At 37.3% G+C, this 24627-nt stretch overlaps 1 protein-coding gene across 2 annotated transcripts in view; it reads left to right on the forward strand.

The window, feature by feature from the left end:
* Positions 1 to 24627, forward strand: part of USH2A (usherin) — a 580537-nt gene that overhangs the window by 76685 nt on the left and 479225 nt on the right. For both annotated transcript variants that reach the window (XM_088799150.1, XM_088799151.1), the window contains exons 9-10: positions 13268 to 13463; positions 16275 to 16405. In XM_088799150.1, coding sequence (XP_088655276.1) covers positions 13268 to 13463; positions 16275 to 16405 — 327 coding nt within the window. The remainder of the gene's footprint in view (positions 1 to 13267; positions 13464 to 16274; positions 16406 to 24627) is intronic.

The raw sequence follows: 24627 nt of genomic DNA on the forward strand, positions 1-24627 counted from the left end.
CCCCCCATCTAGCAACCCTCAGTTTTTTCACTATGTCTCTGAGACTGTTTCTGATTAGTTCATTCATTTATTTTCTTTAGATTCCACACATAAGTGAGATCATATGGTATTTGTTTTTCTCTGTCTGACTTATTTCACTTAACATAATGTTCTCTAGGTCCACGCATATTGTTGCAAATGGTAATTTTTCCTTCTTTATGGCTGTGTAATACTCCATTGTATAAATGTACCACAGTTTCTTACTCCAGTCATCTACCAATGGGCATTTCAGTTATTTCCATGTCTTGGCTATTGTGTATAGTGCTGCAATAAACCTCACTGATCATTAGAGAAATGGAAATAAAAACCACAATGAGATACCACCTGTGGGTTATCTTTGATAGATTGTTTTTGATAGTCTGTAAGAGTAACAAAAGAATACTATTCCATTACAATGATCAGAATAGAGAAACCTCATTCTGTACTATTTGTCGAAAATGTAATAAAATAAATTTCTAGATTCAATAATTATTCTATGATTTTTCTTCCAAATATGTCCAAGTATTTGGCTGCAACTTAGTGGAGTGGGTTAATAGGCTTTAAAAAGCTATCAAAAGGATAACAGTAAAATGAATAAGTGATAAAGGTCCCTAATCCTAATATAGCCAATGTCTAATCTTATCATTTGAGCATCCAGGGACATATCAGGGGGAATCCAGTTGTTACAGAAGAAACTGAAATATAATTGAAAGTGACAAATGATCAACGGGAGACTGGGAAAACGTTACGTCAAAAATCATCTTGTTCAGAAATTGCATAAAGTATCAGATACAAATATTTCTATATTTTAAATGATACTTTAGAAATCATTGCTACAGTAGAAAAAAATGTGAGGATTCAAAGGTTTACTCCTAATGTTCATAACTTACTCAAAATTTATTCATATTTCCTCCATTTCATCATGGTTCTCCTTATCTAAAAGGAGTTGCAAAAAGAAACACAGTTATGAGACCAAAAATACATCAGTTTTATTAATTTTATAATCAAAGGACAGACTACAAAGTCTTCCTTCTCTTTTATCTGTTTTTGTAAACTGCATTCAAAGATAGTAACATAGCATCACCCTTAAGATCAAACGCCAAAATGTGTGTCAGTGTGTCATTTAGTTTCATATGTTTTAAATCAAATTTTACAATAGAAATTTAGTCTGTCGCCTCTCAAAATCCTTGCTACTACAAATCTCATTGTTTGCAAATTTTTTATCTTTTCACAATAGTACTCTGTTTATTGGTAATTCATAAACTTGCAGCCTACATTTCGCTCAACAGGAGAATCATTTTCTCTGTAGCATTTTACTGATCTGTGTATAATGTAAAACATGTACATTTTAAAAATTTTCTTTGTAAAAATGTTACATGCAAATCATGTATAATTTTCTTATCACTATCCATGCGATTGCATTTTATTCACCCTCAATTTTTAATATATCAGCAATAAATGCACACTATATAAAAAATAAAATTATAAAAAGTAAAAGTCACCTGTAACTCTACCACCTTTAGATCATCTTGGCAAATATTTTCAGTTTATATCCTTCTTTATTCTAAAGAAATCTATGTCATCTGGTTCTTTCATCTTAAAGTTGTAGCTTCATGTCCATATTCATAGATGAATCTACCTTTATCTGGAAAATAGGGTTCTACTCTACCTATTATTTTTTACTTGGTTTTCAAATTCAAACTGTCTTACGAATACTTTTCTATATATGTTTGTATTGTATTTCCTTGAAAACATGACATTTTCAAACCGTTCCCCTTTGGGCATTTAACTTGTATCCCTTTCTTCACTATTATTAAAAACCTTTCTTGTGGTGTCTTTGTCTGGTTTTGGTATCAGATTAATGCTGACCTCATAGAACGAGAGGAAACAGTCACTTCAATTTTGTGGGAGAGTTTGAAAAAGATTGGTGTTAATTCTTTAAAATTGACAAACCCTTAGCTAGACTAAGAAATAAATAGAGAGTAAATAAAATTCAAATTAAAAGAAGAGAGATTACAATTGATGCCACAGAAATAAAAAGAATCAAAGAAGAGTATTATGCATAATTATATGACAACAAGCTAGATCAACTTAGAAGAAATTGATTGATTTCTAGAAACACAGAACTTACCACCTCTTTGGGCTGGGGTAGTTCCCCTCGTCTCTTCTCCCACAGCACTCTATTAATACCTTGACCTTGCTCCTGTCACTTTCAATAGAAATAACTAGTTTACTTACATGTATTTTGCAAGAAATCTAAATTACTGACTTTTATACTCCTTGTATCATTCACACTGTAGGAGCTTATTGGACAATTGCTAAGCTGTTAACTGAAAATTCACATGTAACAATGATATTAATATTCAAAGAAAGTCATTCTTGAGGAAATTTAGAGAGGGGACACAATGAGAACAATTAGTAAAAAGGATAATGTTTATGTATAGTCTTCACAATTGGTTGTTATTAGATGATGTGCAATAAAGTATTTACCAATATATAATGAAACTCATTTTGTAAAAGACAGATATGTAGCAATCATTAGAATATTATACACTATGGGTCTTTGGCAAAAAAAAAAAAAAAAATTAAGTGGGGGAAATGACCTTTTTAAAATTTCCTCTTACCAGCAATCATTTGTAAATCAAATTTATATTATAGAATCAAAAGTTAGAGATTAGGCATAAGCTTGAAGTCAGACATCTTAGTTCGATATTGGTGTTGCCACTACCTGTGAAAAGTCGCATGAAAAATATACTTTCTATGTACTGGGCACTATATTAAGCGTTTAAATTGGATGATTTCATTGAATCCTGTAGGCTTTCAGTTATCATATCCCACATCTGATTTCTGTTCCTTGATATGCTAGCCCTGTGTTCTTGTGTAATTAATTCTACCTCATTAAGCCTTATTCTTCTCATCTGTAACATGGGGGTAATAATACCTGACTCATACGATTGTGGTAAAGACCATGTACTTGGCAAAGTGTCTGTCACATAGTAAGCCCTCTTAAACATTGTCTACTATTTTACTGTTAGGTTGGCACCTGAGTATTGCAGAGGTTAAATAATATGAACAATACCATTAAAGAGTAAACCCTTGAGTCTACTTTACCTCTGTGAATCTCAGTTTCTGTGAATGTCAATGTCTTCATCTCTAAAAGGGAAAACAACTCAGTATCTCAATTATTACTGACTGAAAATAATCTGAGGATAAGTGATAATATTTAAATAATGCCCAACACAAAGCCTGGCACATATTACACATTCAAAATTTGGAAGTTACAGATAGAGGAGGGGGAAGGAGGAGAAAGAGAGAGGTGAAAACCTAACGGAGGTGTTGATATCAAGTTCAAGTGAAACCCACAGTGTAGAAGACTGTTCCTATGGAAAATGTTATTTATAATTATTAATAGCAGATTCTGTGAGCGTAAATGTACTGGTCCATGGGACTTAGAGGAGCTAGCCTATAGAGTGGAGCAAGGAGCAATTTATGACAAAAATTTGTTTCCGGTTAATTTTATCAACTGTAGCTGTAACTACAAAGGAGATCTTATCTAACACTTCCCAGGAGCCATCAGATAGCATTAGGATATAAGTATAACTTCTGGTAGCCCTAAGTGGGGGAGATATGTTCCAATTGCATAAAAGGAAGACGAGATGAAAACTCACTTTCTGACTTCCTGGCTTTGGAGGAGAGAAATGAGCTCATTAAATTCTCTTCCCCAGGTCAATTAGCCATGTAATTAATCTCATTCCCAATTTTTAAAAAGCTGTATCCCATTGCAAAACTTTGGCCAAATGCAATATTTTGCTACAAGGCATTGCTTGACATCTATTTCTTACTTCATTTCAAAGTGTTCTTATTGATGACTTTGCTCAACCTATGATGGCATTTTTATTATTCAAGTTACACTCTTCAATAAAAGTTGGTGGAAGTGATGATATGGAAACTGTGGTCTTGTCACACTGATTACAGATGCAGTTTGTCTTCTACAAAGCAAGTGCCGGCTGTGTGAGTTTGGGACGTTGCCTACCTGAGCGAATGGAGCAATTCCAGCAAAAGCTTTTCTTTGATATTGCTAGGAAGACAACTTTCTTTTCCTTTACAATTCGGACCTAAAATAAATCTCATTTAAGATTTTACCCTTATTGTCAACCTAAAGGCCATTATCCAAACGACATGCTAAACAAGACTGGACTAAATACTCTCTCAATGCTCCAAAGATACAATCATGACTTCTTTAATGTTTAAAATCAAAGAGGAATTTGCTACTGACCTAATGGAGGAATTTGGGTACTATCAAGTAGTTGTTATTCAAAAAAGACTAGCTTTCCTCTTGTGGACAATTAAGAACCTACAGCTGGTAAGAGTTCCTTTCTTTTTGAAGAAAACATGCAAGTTATCATTCTCAACACTCAAATTGATTTTTTTTTAAGTTGTTATAATCCCAGGTTGCCAAAAGTTTGTAGAAATGACCAATGTGGATACTATCCTAGGGAGGCAATTTTTCTACACCCACTAGGACAACATATGTCTACATTCCAATGGACCCAACAGCTCCACTGGGAATTTAGAAAAGTACAGTTTTAAAACTATATAAGGAAGATTACCAAGAATGAATCATGAAGAAATAGAAAGTGTGAACGGATCTATAACTAATATGCAGAGTGCTCTAATCAGAAACCTTCCAACAAAGAACAGCTCAGGACCAGATGGTTTCTCTGGTGAATTCTTACAAACATTTAACAAGAAAACCACAGTCCAATAACCCTGATGAAGACAGATGTAAAATTCTCAGTAACACATTAGCAAACTGAACCCAATAGCACAATAAATGGAACAAACACCAGGACCAGGTAAGATTCATCCCTGGAATTCAAGAATGATTTAACATATACCAAAAATCAATCAGTGTGATATATCACATTAATAGAATAAAGGACAAAAATCACATGAATATCTCAATAGATGCAGAAAAACATTTGACAAAATTCGTCCTCTTTCATGATTGAAAAACTCTCAATGAACTAGGAAGAGAAGGAAAATACCTCAAATAGTAAAGGCCGTATATGACAAACCCACAGCTACCATCATGTTCAACTATGAAAGGTTGAAAGCTTGTCCTTTAGCGTCAGTAACAAGGCAAGGTTATCCATTCACACCACTTCTTTGGTGCTTTAACCAGAGAAATTGGGCAAGAAAAAAAAATCCATGCTGAAAAGAAAGAGGTACAGTTAGCTTTGTTTGTAGACAACGTGCTCTTAAATATAGAAAATCATGAGGAATCCTTTAAAAAATCTCTGAGAACTAATGAATTAATTCAGTAAATTTACAGGATACAAAATCAGCATACGGATATAAAAAAATACTCTAAGAACTAATAAAGAATTCAGTCAAGTTACAGGATACAAAAATCAACATACGAAAAACAGATGCATTTCTCTACATTAATGGCAAACTAAAAAGAAAATTAAGAAAACAACCCCATTTACAATAGGACACAAAGAATAAAATTCTTTGGAATAAACTTAACTAAGTCAGTGAAAGAACTGTACACTGAAACTACAAAATGTTGATGAAAGAAATTAAATAAGAGGTAAACAAATTGAAAAGCTTCCCTTGTTCACGGATTGGAAGATTTAGTATTGTTACAATGATGTCATGCTACCCAAAGCCATCTATAGATTCATTGTAATCTCTATCAAAAGTCCAATAGCATTCTTTGAAGAAATAGAAAAAAAAAATCTGAAAATTCATATGGAATCACAAAAGACTGAATAACTAATGCAATCTAAGGAAAAAAACAAACAAAACAAAGATGGAGGCATTCCACTTCCTGGTTTCAAAATATATAACAAAGCAAAAGTAATCAAAACACTATGGTATAGGCATATCAAGACAGATACATGATCAAGGAAACAAAATACAAAGGCCAGAAATAAACTAGTGCATATACATTCAACTGATCTTTGACAAAGATATGAAGAATACACAACGAGGCAAGTATAATATCTTCAACAAATGGTACTAGGAAAACTGGATATCCATATGCAAAAAAAATGAAATTTGACCCATACACAAAAATCAACTCAAAATGGATTAAAAGCTTAAATGTACCACCTCAAATGGTGAAAGTCCTAGAATGAAACATAAGGGAAACTTCATGACATTGACTCAGGCAATGGCTTAATGGCTATGCAACATATTGAATCACAGACAAGTGGGACTCCGCCAAACTAAAAAGCTTTTGCACAAGCAAAGAAACATAAGCAGAGTGAAAAGGTAACCTACAGAATGGGAGAAGATATTTATACATCATGTATTGATAAGGGGTGCATCTCTAAAATATATGAGGAACTCCTACAACTCAGTAGCAAAATAAACTAATAATCCAGTTTTAAATGGGCTAAGTGCTTGAATAGACATGTCTCCAAAGAAGACTTACAAATAGCCAGCATGTATATGAAAAATGATCGATGTCACAAATAATCAGGGAAATGCAAATCAAAACCAAGGTGAGATACCACCTCACACCTGTTACAATGGCTCTTATACAGAAAAACAAAAGACAGAAATGATGAAAATGTGGAGAAACTGATTCCATTGTATATTGTTGGTAGGAATACAAAAGGGTGCAGCCACTATGGAAACCAGTAGGGTAGTCTCACAAAACATTAAACCTAGATTCAGTAATCTCACTTCTGGGTATTTATCCAAAACAAGTGAAACCTGGATCTGTTTGATCTGCAAATGCTGCGTGATTCCATTTATATGAGGTATCTAAAATAGTCAAAAATGATAGAAGCAGAGTGCAGGAATAATAGTCAATAATCAATACAGAGAGCAGGAACAATAGCCAAGGGGAGGTTGGAGGGAATAGGAAACTGTAAATGGATTTAATGCTTCAGTAATACACTTGAGTAAGTTCTAGAGATCTACTGTACAATATTGTACCTATTCTTAACAATATTGCATTGTACACTTAAAAGTCTTTTAGGGGGTAAAACAATTTTTTTTTTGTCACAATAAGATAAAAAGTAAAATGATAAACAGTAAAATTTCCCAGTATGCATGATATATTTTCTTCCACATAATTTTACTTTTGTATTTTTCTAGAAAATTACGTATAGTTTCAAATTTTTCAAATTTATTAATGCAGAATTGGACAAATGCTCTCATAATTATATGTTTGTCTCTACTATTTGGTTTTAAGTTTTTCTCCATTGGATTTGACAGAGACATCTTTTTTGTTTTTTAAACTTTAGCTTGTGTGTTCATCAATATCGTTTTTTATATTCTTAGTTATTTTTGTTTTATCCCTGTTAATTCTTCTTTCTGTTTTTCATAGGTTTATTAGGTGTAACATATTCAATTATGTTTTTATTTTTCTTATTCACTATTAGTATTCTTATTTACTATTAGTATTACTCAGGCAATCAACAATATCAGTGACTAACTTACATTGAGTGCTTACAATGTGACAGGTACTGTGCTAAGAGACTTTAATATCTTCTCATTATTTCTCACAATACTCCATTTATCAGATGAGAAAACTGTTGTTTGAGGTATTCAATGACACAGGGCTAATAAATGGCAGAGGTGGTATTTGAAACTCAATCTGTGACTGAAAAGTTAATAATCATAGAACTGTAATAAAATTGAAAGGTTAAAAATAATATGAAGGACATAAAAATAAATTAGAAAGTGTAACTCCCAAAAAAACTATACTGAAGTGCAATTCACAATGAACATAAAGCTGACATGGACCTTATGAGAAGAGTATCTAAAATTTTAAGCAAAAACTATTAGAAATACAAGTAGATATTTTTAGACAATAAAATAACTTAGAGATTTTAACATATTTATTTCCTAAAATGTTAATAAATTAAGGTAAAAAATTGGAAGAGTAAATGTATTACAATGCACACTATGAAATTTAGAAATTAGTCAGAGTAAATCAATTGAAATAAACATATTTCAATATATATACTTACTGATACTAAAAACTCCTTTTCCAATATGACAAAATTTACGAATATATATGAGAGAAAACTTGTATAAGTTACAAAAGCCAGGTGATTTAAAGACCACATTCTCTGATCATAATAAGATCAGAAATGAATAACAAAGATGTAAACAAATTTAACAACTTTTAAAATACTCTTAGATTACCTTTATAAAAGGGATAAAACTAAGAGCTGACTTCTCAACACAAACAATGAAAGCCAGAAGACAATGTATTGTCATTGCTGAAGTGTTGAAAGCATATAAATGGCAAAACAAAATTCTGTAATCATCAGAAATAACCTTCAAAATCAAGGATGGAATAAAGACATTTTCTAATTAATAAATTTAAGATTTTTTTTTTCCCTAGTAGAGCTACACTTAAAATAGAACTAAAGAAATCCTACAACCAGGAGGAAAGTAAGTTGGGGGCTGAGGAGTGTGGGAGGTGATGCAGGAAAGAATATAAAGAAACATGAAAATGAATGGGTGCTTAAATGAGGACCTAGAGTACCAAATGATAAAAATAATGGTTTGTAACATTTAATTGAATAAATTAATTGAATGACAAAAGTAAAACAAAAATTTGAATGGGATTAATGAAGCTAAAGAGTTTGTCACTAACTAAAAAAAAAAAAACTATGTTTATATTTGTCTAAGAAATCAGAAATCAATATTGTCATCTTAAAAAGGTGACAGTTGCGTGAAAATCATGTGGCCAACATGTGCGATTGATGGAAATCTAGTGACTGGCAGGTTATGTTCGCATGAAAATCGTGGCCGGCACGTGATGATGGCATGAAAATCACGTGGCCAGACTGTGACAGGTGTGAAAATCACACGGTCAGCAAGTGACAATCGCGTGAAAATCGTTTTTTCCCTCTTTAAGATCTTGGTTTCGTCTACGTTGTCTACCAAATAAAACAGAGTCTTTAGCGTGGTGGACGAAGACGGTCAGATTATGGTTGCCCCTCGAACCACGTGGGTTTGAGCTGTGCTGGTCAGTTCACCTGTGGATGCTTTTCAGCGACTACAGTAGGCCCTTGCTATCTGCAGATTTTGCATGGGTGGATTCACAGGTGGAAAACAGCAATGCCCCTTCCAGCTGCAGTTTCCCAGCTGCGGACGTTGCATAGTTTTCCATCCACGGCTGGTTGAATCTGCGCATGCGAAGGGCTGACACAGGTGTGCAAAGATCTGCACGCCCTTGTGACTGCTCCACGGTCTGGGGCGCCCCTAACCTCCCTCTGTTCAAGGTAAACTGTACTTCCACCTGCCCTCCCCAACCTTCTGTCCTCCCCACCCCCACCCTCCCGCCCCCTCTCTGCTCTGGCCACCGTGAGACCCACGCACTTTCCGTCCCCACCACGTCCTCTCCGGCCCCACGCCTGTGCTATATGTTCGCGGCCTGTCTGTCCTCTGGTCCGCTAGCCACCCTACATCTGACCAAGTGATGCCACGTGTTCCTTTTAGAGACAAGTGCAGATACCGCTAATTCTGGAAAATTAATTCTGAATGCTCTGCTGATGCATTCAGTACACTGCAGGCAGTTTATGTTGTAGCATCGCTCTCGCAACTTCTTAAAGACAAGTGCTGCATAGTCTTCATTTTAGTAGTGCCATGTCCTGGGACAGTGTCTCTGTTAGTATTCTAGAGCTGCTACAACAAATGAACACAACCTCAGTGGCTTAAAACAACAGAAATTAATTCTCTGACGGTTTCGGAAGCCGGAAGTCTGAAATCAAGGTGTCAGCAGGGCCATGCTTACTCAGAGGCGCTGGAGAGAACCCTTTCTTGCCATTCCCAGCATTTATGGTGTTTTCGGCTTATGGTCATATAACACCAGTTTTTACCTTCGTTTTCTCATGGACTTCTCTGTTTCTGTCTGTGTCATCATGTAAGTTGCTAGATTAGGGCCTGCCCTATATCAAGATGATGTCATGTTGAGAGCCCCAGTGAATTACATCTGCAAAGACCCTATTTCCAAATAATGTCACATTCTGAGGTTCTAGGTGGACATGATTGGGGAGGGTACAATTTAAGCCACCGAAGTCTCTAAAAAATAATTCAGTAAATGCTTCTTGAGTATTTGGTGGGAGGTAGGCAGGATGAATGAAACGCCTATCCAAAATATGTAAAGCATTCTTTCACTTCATGATAAGGCAACCGATCTGATTTTTAAAACTATCCTTATTTCCTTTTTGAAAATTTTACTTTAAAAACGTTTTAGGTTTACCACAAAATTGAAAGGGAGGCGCAGAGATTTCAAACATACCTTCTGCAACCACACATGCATAGCCTGCCCCATTACCAACATCACTCATCTCTCACCAGGATGCCTCTTCTTTCCTTCCTTCCTTCCTGCCTTCCTGCCTTCCTGCCTTCCTGCCTTCCTGCCTTCCTGCCTTCCTGCCTTGCTTCCTTTCCTTTCCTTTCCTTTCCTTTCCTTTCCTTTCCTTTCCTTTCCTTTCCTTTCCTTTCCTTTCCTTTCCTTTCCTTTCCTTTCCTTTCCTTTCCTTTCCTTTCCTTTCCTTTCCTTTCCTTTCCTTTCCTTTCCTTTCCTTTCCTTTCCTTTCTTTCATCAACAATAAGCCTACATTGATAGGTTTATTGTTATAATCAACCAAAGTCTTGAAGTTTATCTTACAGTTCACTCTTGGTGTTATACATTCTGTAGTATGGAAAAATGTACAATGACTTGTATCCATAATTATAATAGTATGCACAGTATTTTCACAGCCCTAAACGTCCCCTGTGCTCTGCCTATTCACCTCTCGCCTCTCACTACTCCCCACTGAAATCCTGGCAACCACTAATCTTTCCACTGTCTTCATAGTCCTGCCTTTTCCAGAATGTCATGTAGTTGGAATCATATATAGCTTTTTCAGGTTGGCTTTTTTTCCCTTAGTAATATGCATTTAGTATTCCTAAATGTCTTTTCCTGGCTTGATAGTTCATTTCCTTTTAGCACTGTATAATATTCCATTGTCCGGTTGTACCAAAGTTTGTTTATTCATCACCGACTGAAGGACGTCTTGGTTGCTTCCAGTTTGGCCGTTATGAATAAAGCTGCTATAAACATTCATAAGCAGATTTTTGTATGCGCATGAGTTTTCAATTCCTTTGGGTAAATACCCAGGAGCACGATGGCTGAATCATATGGTAAAGTATGCTTAGTTTTATAAGAAACCGCCAACTGTCTTCCAAAGAGGCTGCACCGTTTTGCATTCCCATCAGTCAGGTATGCGAGTTCATGCCCACATCCTGACTAGCATTAGGTGTTGTCAGTGTCGCAGATTTTGGCATTCTAATAGGTGTGTAGTGATAGTTCATTGTTGTTCTAATTTGTATTTCCCTGACAACATATATTACGGAGAACCTTTTTATACACTTAGTTGCCATCTGTATGTTTTCTTTGGTGAGGAGTTTGTTGTGGTCTTTGGTCCATGTTTTAATAAGGTGGTTTGTTTTCTTACTGTTGAGTTTTGAGTATTATTTATACTCGTATATTTTAGAGAAGTGTTTGATCAAATGTGTCTTTTGCAAATATTTTCTCGCTGTCTGTGGCTTATCGTCTCATTTTCTTGATATTACCTTTGCAGAGCAAAAGTTTTTAAATTTTAATGGAGTCCAACTTACCAGCTATTTCTATCATGGATCGTGTCTTTGGTGTTGTACTTAAGAAGGTATCACCATCCCTAAAATAATCTTGGTTTTCTCCTATTTTTCTTCAAGGAGTTTTATTTTTTGTGTGTGTGTTTTACATTTATGTCTATGATCCATTTTGAGTTAATTTTTGTGAAGGCTATCATATCTGTGTCTAGATTTATTGTTTGTTTGTGCATTTTTGTGGTAGTAGTTGAGCATTTTATATGATTCTGTTTTCCATCCTTTCTTAACATAGCAGTTATACCTCTTTTTTATTAACCTCTTTTAGTAGTTGCCCTAGAGGTTGCAATACATTTATTACTAATCCCAGTCATCCTTCAAATAGCACTATACCAGTGTACAGGTAATATAAGTATCCTCTGATAGCAAGATAATCCTAACTCCTTCCTCCTGTCTCTTGTATTATTATGTAATTCATTTCACTTATATGTAAGCATACATAAGCATTTACATATGCGTAAGTATGTACATAAACATATATAATCAAATCCAGTTGTATTATTATTTTGAAAATAATAATCCTTCTTTAGTGCTTTTCCTGTCTTTATCTAGTTCTGAGTTTCTGATCTATATTCTTTTTCTTCTTTCTAAAGAAATTCTTGTTAACATTTCTAACAAGGCAAGTCTATTGGCAACACACTCACTCACTATTTGTTGGTCTGAGAGAGACTTTATTTCGCCTTTACTTTTGAAACATAACTTTGCCAAATACAGAATTCTAGGTTTTTGTTTTTTTCTCTCAACAGAGTAAATATTTTAATCCATTCTCGTCTTGCTTTCAAGGTTTCTGAGGAGAAGTTGGATGTAATTCTTATCTTTGTTCCTCTATAAGTTAGGCGTTTTCCCCTTTTAGTATTTTTCGTTTGTTTGTTTTTTCTTTATCTTTGATTTTCTGTAGTCAAGCTCCTGCAAGTAAATCTCACAAAATTGTGGGGGCCCCTTCATAACTAGACACCCCCCACAGTTTTCAGCTCTCAGTCTTGTGCATGCTGAACCTCCGGCGCATTGTCTGTTATAGTTCTGGTTTTTCTACCCCAGCACTGTTTTCCGTGGACCCCTGTACTTGTGAGACTCTGCTCCTACAGCTGAGACTTCCTGTATTTGCCTGTTTCTCTCCAGTCTTCCGGGCAGCCATTTGCCTGTGTCTTCCCCTTTGGATCTAAGAAGAGTTGCTGATTCTGTAGTCTTTTCAGCTTCATCCTTGTTAGATGGTGTGGCAACTTCTAAGCCCTTCACCTGTGGAACTGAGTTTTTAAAGTGTTGACAAGAAAACAAAAACAAAACAAAACAAAAAAACAGGAGAGGTCATAGGCCAATCATAGTTTTTTTTTTTTTCCCCATTGGTTATTAAGACTGTTTTCCATGGCGGCTGCTTGCAGTTCCACACTACCATGCCTACAGTATACTAATTTCTGGTTTGTAAAAACTTATTAAAAATACACTAGTTGCTGGGTTTCACTCTTTGATATTAGCTTTCCAGCTAGTAAAAGTGCCTGCTATGTAAATAAAAATAAAAATGAAAAGCAATCACAGCTTTGTATGTACTTAGTGTTCTGATTTTCCTTTATCGTTCCAGTGTGATCGCTGCTTGCCCCTTTATAACGACAAGCCTTTCCGCCAAGGTGATCAATTCCATGCTTTCAGTTGTAAACCTTGTCAATGCAATGGGCATTCCAGCAGCTGCCACTACGACATCTCTGTGGACCCGTTTCCCTCTGAGCACCACAGAGGGGGTGGAGGAGTCTGTGACGATTGTCAGCACAACACAACAGGTAACGAGCAAATAACACAACATAAACAAAGGCTGAATTGGCTTTGGAGGCCCCTGGGCTTCTGTAGACAATGTACGTTATTTTACATTAGGTTATTACATCTCATTTAACAAAAGTGCTTTCAGACTGTTACGTTTGAAAACCAAAGCTGGTTCATGAAATCTTCATAATCTCCACTAATTAGATAGTTTGCAGAAATAGTAGTCTAGTCCTAGATTATATCTTTTCAAACAAGTTTTTTTTTTTTTTTTTTTTTAACTCACAGCATTTGAATAAATTATATTTGGGTAACTCAGGAATTATTAGTTTAAATACATATATATATATATATATATATATATATATATATATATATATATATATGTTCATTCTTAAAATAAGTTTTCTCGTGTGACCCTCATCTTCTATTATGTCTGAATTCTCATGTGGAGATGTTTATATTTATTCTAATTTGGCATGGACTCTGGTAGCCTGGAATGATTCTTTTTTAAAATGTTAATTAAATGCAGAAGATGATTATCAAAATCTTGTTCTAAAATCATCCAGCATTTTGGCTAGTCATTGAAAAATAGTATTTTCTAAAGGACTAGTATGTCAAGAGCAGAAGTAGGCAATCTTTGACTTTGTCAAATATAATGGCCCAGGTCTGATGGGTTTAAAAGTGTGCTACTCTGAAGACTGAATGAATTTATTAGATAATTACTGATGACCTAAAATGTCACACAAGAACTTGGCTAGGTGCTGGGAATATAAAGATTAACAAGATAATGAATATTCCTGTCTGTGGACTTACACAGTGGGAAAGGCTCACAATTGAGGGAACAATTACAAAGTTGTGCGATGAGTGCCAAGAGAGGGTAAGTACAGTAGGAGTTAACCAGGCGAAGGAGTGAAAGGAAGGACAGTTGAGGGAGGGGGTAAACAAAGGTCTTCAGTAAGAGAAACAGTTGTACAACAGCCCAGAGGAGAGAAAAACATGGCCCCCTCGGAAAAGTGATGGAAGGACAAATGGCTGATGGTAAGGGTTTTAGGAGTGAAGGCAGGGTCCAGATTGCAGAGGGCTTTATAAACTGTGATAAAGAGTTTGGCTTCTCTCCTAGGGTTAATGAAATGCCACTTAAGGGATTTATACAGGAACGAGATATGATAAATTCTGTGTTTTTATAAGACTCATCTGGTCATAAAGTGGGAAAGCACCGGCGAGGGTGAGAAGTAGTTTCAGTGAGTAGGATACTGCAGCAGCATCCCAGTGAGGACTGATGCTGGAGGCCATTCACGGTCATGTGGACAGAGAGAAGTGGATCCAAGAGATGTGTAGCGTGGAAAGTGACAGTGTTTTCTGAGCAAGGTGCAGGGTGTAGGGAAGGGAAGGAAGAACGTTGGGTCAAGACTTTTGCCTAACATTGGGTCAGTGTTGGTGTCAACCATTGAGACAGGAAACACAGGTGGATCGACCTTAGCAAGAAGGTGGCCACTTGCATTTTGCATGTATTCACTGTGTCTTTCCAGGAGGCATAGGAGAAACTCTCGTGGGCAGTTGGAAACACAATTCTGCAGCCCCTTTCTTAAGGAAAGCCTTTTGTGACACCTCAGAAAAGATTAGCATCGTCAGTGTACTTTAGTGGCACCTTATGTTTATCACAGTTTGTAAATGTATATTCTTGTAATTAATTAAGATCCATCTTACCCATTAGATGACAGGAAAGCTGTGTGAGAAGGGTGTGGTGTGTATTTTACTCACCACTGTATCCTCAGCACTTAGCACAGTATTTGGAACATGGTAATCACCCAATAAATATTCATTGAATGACCGAGGAGATATTTCTAGATTGAAGATACAAAGCTGGGAGTCATCAGCATATGTAAATGGAAATATTCTAGAAATACTGTAACTCCATTTAATTTTTAATTAGTCCATGGCCCATATCCATCAGAATGTGAGTTTTTACTTGATTAAGTTATTTCCATAGTCCTCTACTACTGGGCCAATTTCAGAAATATTTGAACAGAATACATAATGTTTAAAGGGGAAATTAATAACCTCGAGTTATATTTCTGCTTATTTCAGTGGTCTGATATGCTACTCATATTTACTTTAAAAACTGCCTGTATGTTGGGTTATTTTCCTGTATAAAACCATAAAGGAAAAATTTCTGGTTAGTAAATAGTAAACTGTAGGAATTACCTGATATTTCTGATATGTCAGCCTATTCTAACATTTAATATGAAATGTATTTGATATACTTAAATATATTAAATTTCTATAGCTATTTGCAATGAAAAATAATGACCCTAAGTACTAACAGAAGCATTACCTTTGAATCATGTTAACTATAAAGTAATTATCTTAAGAGCTGTCTCCTATTTTGCAATATTTAGTTCTGGAAAAAAACATTTCAGAAATAATAATACATACATACCTAGCTGCTTCTACCTAGACTGTTATCATCTACCACACTTGTAGAAATTTCTCCTATTTGATTTTGATTCAGCACCTGGACCTGGAAATTCAAGTTTTAAGTGTAGAAAGGAACTCTTTGAAAATGTGTGGGCCCCTGCGAAGCGCAGCCTTTTAGAAATGTGGTATTATATAACAGATGGGGGTTTAATGAAGTAAAGCACAGTTTGTAACAGGTTCATTGTTTCATATGCTCTGGATCACTAAATTGGCAGGTAGAGATGAAAGGGGCATTAAAATGGGCATCCCGAAAATTATAGAATTCCCTCAAAGGAATACAGTCTTAAATGCTGAATTATGCAGCCAATTCTAATGACTTGGGAGTCATAACGCATGACCTTTCCCTGACGCAGGAAGGAACTGTGAGCTGTGTGAGGACTACTTTTTCCGACCAGTGGGAGCAGACCCTTCAGCCGTCGATGTTTGCAAATCCTGTGATTGTGAGAAAGGAGGCACCAGAAACGGGAGCCTCCTTTGTGAGCAGGTGAGTGTTCAGTATTGAAGGGAAAGAATTGCTCTTTTTCAGAAACTAATTTGGGAGACGTTCTACTAGTGAAATTGAGGACTATGCGTATCAGGATGTCTTGTGTGTGTGTTTGCATTTCAAAGATATGGCTGCTTTCGGAGTGTTCCTGGCAGCTTAATATGCACACGGCTATAAGCCTTCCTTCTCGACTCTCTTTTGCAGAGAAGGAAGGCTCGTTTTAGTTGTAATGTTACAATTGTCAAAAAAAATGGGGGTTTGAACTAAACTGGGAAGTAAATTGAGTATGTCTCGGAATTGTTGGAGAATTAATTTTGATAAATGATATTAATTAAACAATAATTTTTTCTCCCTAATTCCACAGAAGATAGTATAACAAAAGTCATTTAGACACAGATCCAAATGGAAATTATGATAGTCCTGCTTCTAAATTTCTTATTCCAACCTTCTCTCTATCTTAACAGTACAGTGAATATTTATAATTTTATACATTGGTATTACAACATCACAGAAATTGATGCATGACCTACATGGACACAGATGCTAACTAACCTGGGTTGGTATAGCCTACCTCAACCCAAAGAATGGGAGAAGATATTTGCAAAGTGCATGTCCAATGAGACTTATCTCCAGTACATACAAAGTACCTTTATATCGACTTTATAAGTCGATAATAAAAAAAGACAACACACTTAAAAATGACTAAAGGATCTAAATAGATAGATCTCCAAGGACAATACACAAATGGCCAATAAGCACATGAAAAGATGCTCCACGTTATCAGTCTTCAGAAAAGTGCAAATCAAAACCACAATGAGATACCACTTCACACTCACTGGCATGGCTGTCATTAAAAGGGCCGATAATAGCAAGCATTAATGAGGATGGGGAGGTAATTGGAATTCCCATACACTGCTGGTGAGCATGTAAAACATGCACCCACTTTTATAGACAGAGACCAATCTGGTGCTTTTCAGCATATTAAATGTAGAGTTATCGTGTGACCCACTTTCACTCCCAGGTATAGATATACCCAAGCGAAATAAAAACACATATTGTCACAGAATCTCATTCATGAACATTCATTGCTCCATTATTCATAATTGTCTGTAGAAGAACCCAATGTCAATCAACTGATGAGTGGACAAATCAAATGTAGTTTATCCACTCAATGGAACATTATTCAAGTAAGAAGAAAGGAAGTAATGACACATTTTAACCTGTACTTTGGTCTCAGGAGTGGGGATAGGGGAAGGGAAAAGAGAAAAAAAAAAAAAAAAATATATATATATATACACACACACACATATATATATATATATATATATATTTTTTTTTTTTTTAGATGCTTCTGTACCTTGGTATTTTCCATGTGCAAAAATCTAGTTAGCCAATGCATAAAAGAAAAACACACTTTAAAATGTTAACATTTTTTTCTTTGTTTAAAAAATATGTTTTCTTTTTACTTTTGTTCTTCCTAATTTGCTTTGTTGATAATTTTATAGTAGGGAAAAATAAAATTTTCTTGATACGTAGCCAGAGAGCTCTGTAAAGGAATCTGAATACAAATACAGTGGTAGAAGTGTTTCCTGAATTTAAAATCCCCATGTTCTCTAACTCACATTCACAGTTTACTTTAGTTTTTATTATTTTCTCATGCTCCAAGTACAGACGCGAAGGAGATGACACAGAGATGATTATTACATGTGAAAATATAATGTCAGGTACACCTTGCCTAAATGATGTTACAGAAGACTTCTAAAAATGTGTATTGTCACTTTTTCCGTGGGATAACACAATCCATGCTAAAAAAAAGTTGTCAACAATGTCAGAATTATAAACTGTAAAATTGAATTCAAGGACATTTTTAAAATTCATGAAATGACAATCCTTAATAATATTAGGGAGCGTACAAGAAAATTAGGCAGTAGTTCAAGTCTCATTTCGTTATAATAACTTAGGAATCGAGCCAGCCCCAAATGGCCTGAGTGACTATGTTTGCACTCTGTGTTCTGGAAGGAACTTTCCCTTTGGCAGGTGCCATTTGAAACTCAATCCAATCTCATAAACTACGGCATGTTTGCCTTATTCTTCCATAAGAAATGTTGTAACCCTTCCTCATGTGACTGCCAAGATCTGGGGAATGGCATGAAGTAATGCTCTGAGTCACTACATCCTAAAAATACCGATGCCAACGTCAAGACACATGGAACATCTAAAACACAAGGATGCTGTTGGTATGAATAGGAGCGGAGAAGATGGGGAAGAATCAGATTCTGGTTGTGGAGTCCTTCATATAGAGTCCTAGGTCACCAGGGCTGCCGTGGGTGAGGGTTAGGGCATCCATATATACCTTTAACTTGTGTGTAGGAGTGTATCCGTGCATTTTTTTGGTTGGTTTATTTATGTGTCTTTGAGGGGGAGTTTTCAATGCTTTCGTCAGACCCAAAAGATGGACGTGATCCAAAAAAATACTAAAATTTACTGCAATGGGGATAATAAGTCCATTTCTCTTAAGAACAGCCTCAGCTGCTAGCCTTGGCAGATACATAGAATGTGAGCTTCCCAGGATGCCGTGCACTTCCTTCTTGTATCCTTTGAACTCAAGGCATGAGCTCTTTGACCTCGGTCCTGAGTTGGAGGTTGGCCATTCTCTTTTCCTCAGCGAGTGTGACTTAAGGCCAGAACAAGATAGAGCCCCAGGTCTGAAGAATGCTTTGAAAGGAGTTTTCTGAAATCTCTGGAGAAGGGCTGTGAACTCATAGCTACAGCCCACAGACGTGGACATCCTAGTAAGCTCTACTCCAAGGTGGGAGACCATTGTCTGGCTCCAGCCTGCCCTTTCACTGACCTTCCCTCCATATGTGTGCCTGTGTTCCTGGAGAACCTTCTAGAGCCACCTGCACAGGTGGTGCTGACGACGTGAGGAGCCTTAAGAGAAAGTTCCTAGCATACGCCTTGTCTCACGTAGCGTGCGTTCAAACTATGTTGTCTGGATGCTTTTCTGTTTGGGGTTTTCTCCAGGCCCCCTGCCTTCTCTCTCTCTCTCTGTTACTTGGCTGTGTTCTTGGTTCTAGCTGTGGAAACCATGAGGGTGAAGCCATACCAGTCAAAACTTAGGAGATCAGCCAGAGCAGTGCATCTCAAACCTTTAATGTGCCTGTGAATATCTCAGATATCCTTTTAAAAAGCAGGTTCTGATTCAGAATCCTGGAGCGGGGACTGAGATTCTGCCCTTGTGAAAGTTCTCAAGTGGTGCCGTTGCTGCTGGCTGGTCAGTGGACCACTCTTCAACAGCGAAGTTGCTGGAACACTGTCTGTCAAAGATGCATAGATAAAAGAAGCAGGATGCAGAGTGGAAGGTGGGAGAGAGGTTGCTGAGCGTGTGTCCTTATGCACATATGTGTACACTAGGTGAGGCGTGGGCTCGCTCTGTTTGGTCCTCTGAATCCCATGTTAAAATCAAATGGTGTTCAAAGTTTTCCACACCAGTGAGCCTCGGTTAAATCACAGTGGAATTGTACCCAAAGCTGTGTCCTCAAAAGTAGAGGACCTGACCTAACTATTTTCTTTAAAAATGGAAAGAAAACAGTAAATAAAAGAATCTGAAAGTTGGCTGAAAACTGAAAATATAGTTGTAATTCTATAAAAAGAAAGAAGAATGGTTGATTGTAATGCTCGATAAGGCATCGATAGACTGCTGCAATAGAGCCAGAACAGAGAGAAATGATTAAGAGGCATTAAAAATAGATTAATAAGGCAGGAGACTAGGTGTTGAAATGAATTAGATGGAATGGAAAGGCATCAATGGAGGAAGTATATCCAGGTCTGACCCATGGAAGATGGAATCATAAGGAATTAGGAGCCTACTCATGAAAATTGATTGTTCCGCCACAGTGATAATTTTCCGGAAAATGGAGCAGAATATACTTTCTCTGCATAATGCACCATTTCCTGCAGTTCATCAATGCTTTTTCATCTGCTCAGACGAGGTATTTGTCATTAATTACCACAACATGTCCAAAAGTCACTGTGTGAGTTTGGCAGAAACATATTGCCTTGTATTTTGTGTTACCCAAACATTAAAGTGTACAAATAGATACAATGCACAAGTTTGTTCAGCCTATGAGAAGCTTTAGCCCGAATAGTGTGATGTACAAATATTGACCATAAGCTTTAAGATGGTGAAGGATATGAAAGGTGGGGAGTTCAACTAGAGCTTATAGAAAGACCTGAAGATTTGGGCGTTAGTCATGTGGTCTCTCTCTCCTGCAGAGATGTGAGGAGAGATGAGTGGTAACCTTTCTCTTGCAGCTGATAAGCTGAATGATAACTGACTCACCTGAAGATGCAGAGGGCCAGCTATAAAGGAACAAAGGTGCTGGGATGCAAATTGGAAAAGAAGGGGAAAATGGACCTTTGCTTGATAGAAAGGCTCGTACTGAAGGCTGTATCCAAGAACCACGGTTGTGACCAACTTAGGTTGGTGCAAAAGTAATTGCAGTTTTAAAGGTTAAAAATTGCAAAAACCGCAATTACTTTTGCACCGACCTAATACCTGGACATAAAATGGATGCCGCTGTAACTGAGGTGAGGTTCCCAGACTCTAGATTGAGTTCCACGTGTTTGGACACCTCTGGCTTCTCCTTGGGAATGAGTTCACCCCAAGGCCCAGGGCGTGCAAAATTGGGCAGCTATTAATATCTCAGGCATTTAAGGCTAGATTCAACAGTGAGAATAGCATTGGCAGGGCTGTTAAGTATCAACTGAATGTTGATTTCACTAATATGTGTAGCACAATGTGATACAAGGCCCATTGCATTGCTGCTGAAATCTAAACAGATGTAGCACATAGATCCCCAAATGTCCAGTGGCCTAAACAATCTCGGAGTTAATTTCTTGTTTGCATAACCCCTCCAGGGCAGCTGTTCCTGGTTGCTGGATGGCTCTCCTTCTTATGACAGCTCAGGGACACAGCTTTCTTGCATTGCCTGCCTCTGCCTTCCCCTAGGAAAGGAAAGACAGTGCAGAGAAACAGCTCCCACCTTTTAAAAGTCTTGGTCCAAAAGAGGCACGCATCTCTTCTGCTGTCAATGCTGTTGGTGACTTCTACTGCAGAAGAGACTGCTTCTGTTTAATGAGAAGCCCTGAGGATAGAGTATCTCATCGGCATCTCAGGGTTACGCGACCATTCATATTGGTGGCAGTGCCTGCTTGGGGCTGGACCCTGTATAGTGGCAGAGGTGCCCATGGAAGATGGTTTGGTACAACTGTATCAGCACATGCCAGAAAAAATGGAATAGGATGTGGGTGGGGGAAGAGCCAGCTTACATGCAAGGTGAAAATGCTTGTTCGTGAGCACATGTGAGAGAGGCCCCAGGGACAAGCAAATGAGAGAATAACCACTGCCCTCCAGGTGCTCCCAGACGGACAGGAGGGCAAGCAAAGAGAGAGTATAGCATTGAGGATGCTTAGGGATCTTAGATTTTGAAGGCTATTTGGAAATGAGTATTTTAAGAGTTTTAGCAAGAGCAGCCAGCATAGGAGGGAGGGAGGGAGGGAGGGAGGGAGGGAGGGAGAGAGAGAGAGATGGAAATATGGTATACCTGTATCATATGATATGGGTGTAGTGAGTTTTAAAATCTAGTCCGTACATCATAGCGATCCTTCATATGTGCTTTGTGAGGATGCTTGTTTATTCAGGAACAGAGTATAGCCGGCCTCGTGCCTCCATTGTCAGCCAAACCAATGTGCTGATCATTTCCGGAGGCAGGAGCTCTGCTGGTGTTAAAGGTGAGTCAGTCGCAAGGACACTGGGCACCATGCTTTGCAGGACTGGGGGATGGTTAAGCTCCTTGCACGCTGAAAGATTGGTTTCCACCTTGACCCGCCCATGTGCGGTTTGGGCGCCATGTCCCGGATTGCCACGTTTTGAAATGTGTGAGACAGATTGGCAGGTGGATGGCATACTGCTAAAAATACAGGAGGATAAACTCGACAGTAAGATTTTTACACGTTCTGTTTGTTTCGCATTTGCCATGTGCAAAGGATTATGACAAGCGCTTTCAGTCAATGCAGCCCTTACGGGTTAGGCGCAGTTATTCCCTTGCCACGATATTGCTAGGGACACTGAGCCTCTGAGAAAGTAGGTGACACTTCCGAGATCAAGCCACTAACAGCCGGCTGGAACAGAGATTCTAAACTTACATCGTTTGTTTCCAAAGCCCAGAGCGAAATTGACATGAGAGATGCTGAGTCTTAAACACGCGTGTCCCACAGCAGATTGTTGCACTGGATATTTACGTACACTCCCCAAAGGTGGGAAGGAGACAGCCATTTGCCTTGGGCTCATTATACCACATCCTATGAATTTAATCCTAACGACTGAAAAATTTCCTAAATATTGAGGAACTAACAATGTGTGCATAATTGAGTCGTAAATTTATTTCTTGGAACCAATACGGTTCTCGAATAGAGTTCTGCGTGATGATGGAGAGCTCATGTAACTCCCTTGGTGGTTGCTCTTACCAAGGATTCAGCTTATTATCTCCCACATAAACTAATGTCAATATTTTGTAGTGGCACCTCTTAAAAGCCGAATTTCAGTTTCTTTATCATGTTGGATACACATCTTCCTCTCTTAGTATTTGGCACTTATGTTTTCACTGGCTCAGTAAACTAACACTATAGGAAGCAGGCATTCTACTATGTAATTTCATAGCAACTTTGATTGATTTTACTGAAATGGAACAAGATTGTTAAATCTCACATTAACTTTTCTAAAAGCATATTTCTATACAACATTAACGATAGACATGGAAGACACATTTATTCATGTTGTGTCTATTTTTAAGATGCTACTCTGAGCTCTTTCCTTTTGATAAAGTCAAAATGCCATCTTGTTAATAACTACTACATTAATCTTGTAGCAAATTACAATAAGACCACACTGTATACTTGTACCATTCTCGTCACATTTATGAAATGCTCTAATTTAACATGGTAACATATATCACATGCATCCTTTACAAGTTATAACCTATAATCTCTGACCAAAATAGACCTAGACTAGCAAAACAAAAAAAAAATGGGGGGGATGATGCACTATGAAATTATACCCCTTTGAGTGCTAAGCACTGTAATTATAGTACTTTCTCTTCAAACTGTTCACGTGTGTAGCCATTGCCGGGCACAGCAGTGTGTGGGGAGCATCTTTACACGCTGCCCATCTTGAACAGTCAAAAGACTGAGAAAAACTGTATTCCAGTCCTACTCTGACTTTTGTTTGAGCTTCAGGGTGTGACCTTTTGCACTCCTTGGAGAGTATGGTGGGGAAGTTTGGAAAGCAGTTTCTTGGAAATGCCTTTTGGCGAGGGTGGGGGTGCTATAAAAATATACCAGCCTGACAAATGATGGGCATTGTAGGATGGTAAAGAGAAGACGTCTTGGTTTTCCACCAAGTAGAAGCTTTTCTTCTCCAATGAATATTTTCAACAGCTGAGCAAGATGATAAACAACAGTATCACAAAACACTTAAATGGAAGCAAGTATTATGATGTACATTATTCACCTGGAATTCTCCAACTCGTGACATTTATGTGTGGCAAAACGACTGCACATTCATTTATTTATTTTTGAAGTGGAGTGCGTACCTTGCAAAGGTAGCCTGCTACAATGACATGGACTTTTCTTCTCTAGAGAGGCTGGAGCTTGAAAGAAATCATTGTATCTGTACTAGAAATATGTAGTAATTCTCAGGTCCACATGTTAGGGCTGAGCAAGCTCCTAGCTGGGAGAATATACTATAGACAGATGATGGATAGACAGGCAGATAGATAGATAGATAGATAGATAGATAGATAGATAGATAGATAGATAGATAGATAGATACGGGAGATAAAACATGTATTTTTTCCTTAAAAGCACCAGTGGTGCTGCACACACTTAGATGTTTCATGAAAGCTCTTTTTAAGAAGATTGCTAAAACCAGTTCATTGCTAGAATTAACATTCGGTTACTCAGCAGTATGAATAGTGCAATGTTGACTCAGTTCAGAATCACCATGTTTATTTGATGCTCAGAGATGGAACTATGAATAATTTGAAGAGAGGCATGGCCGAGGAAAACAGCAGTAAGACCGAGTTCCAAGGAAATCAGCTGACTTATTGTGGTGACGGGATAGGCAGCAAGTACTTAAACACTAATTCTTAAGTATCAATGTT

The sequence above is a fragment of the Rhinolophus sinicus genome, chromosome 6 (assembly GCF_057876585.1).
Source record: "Rhinolophus sinicus isolate RSI-liver-muscle chromosome 6, RSI-T2T, whole genome shotgun sequence".
Lineage (NCBI taxonomy): Eukaryota > Metazoa > Chordata > Mammalia > Chiroptera > Rhinolophidae > Rhinolophus > Rhinolophus sinicus.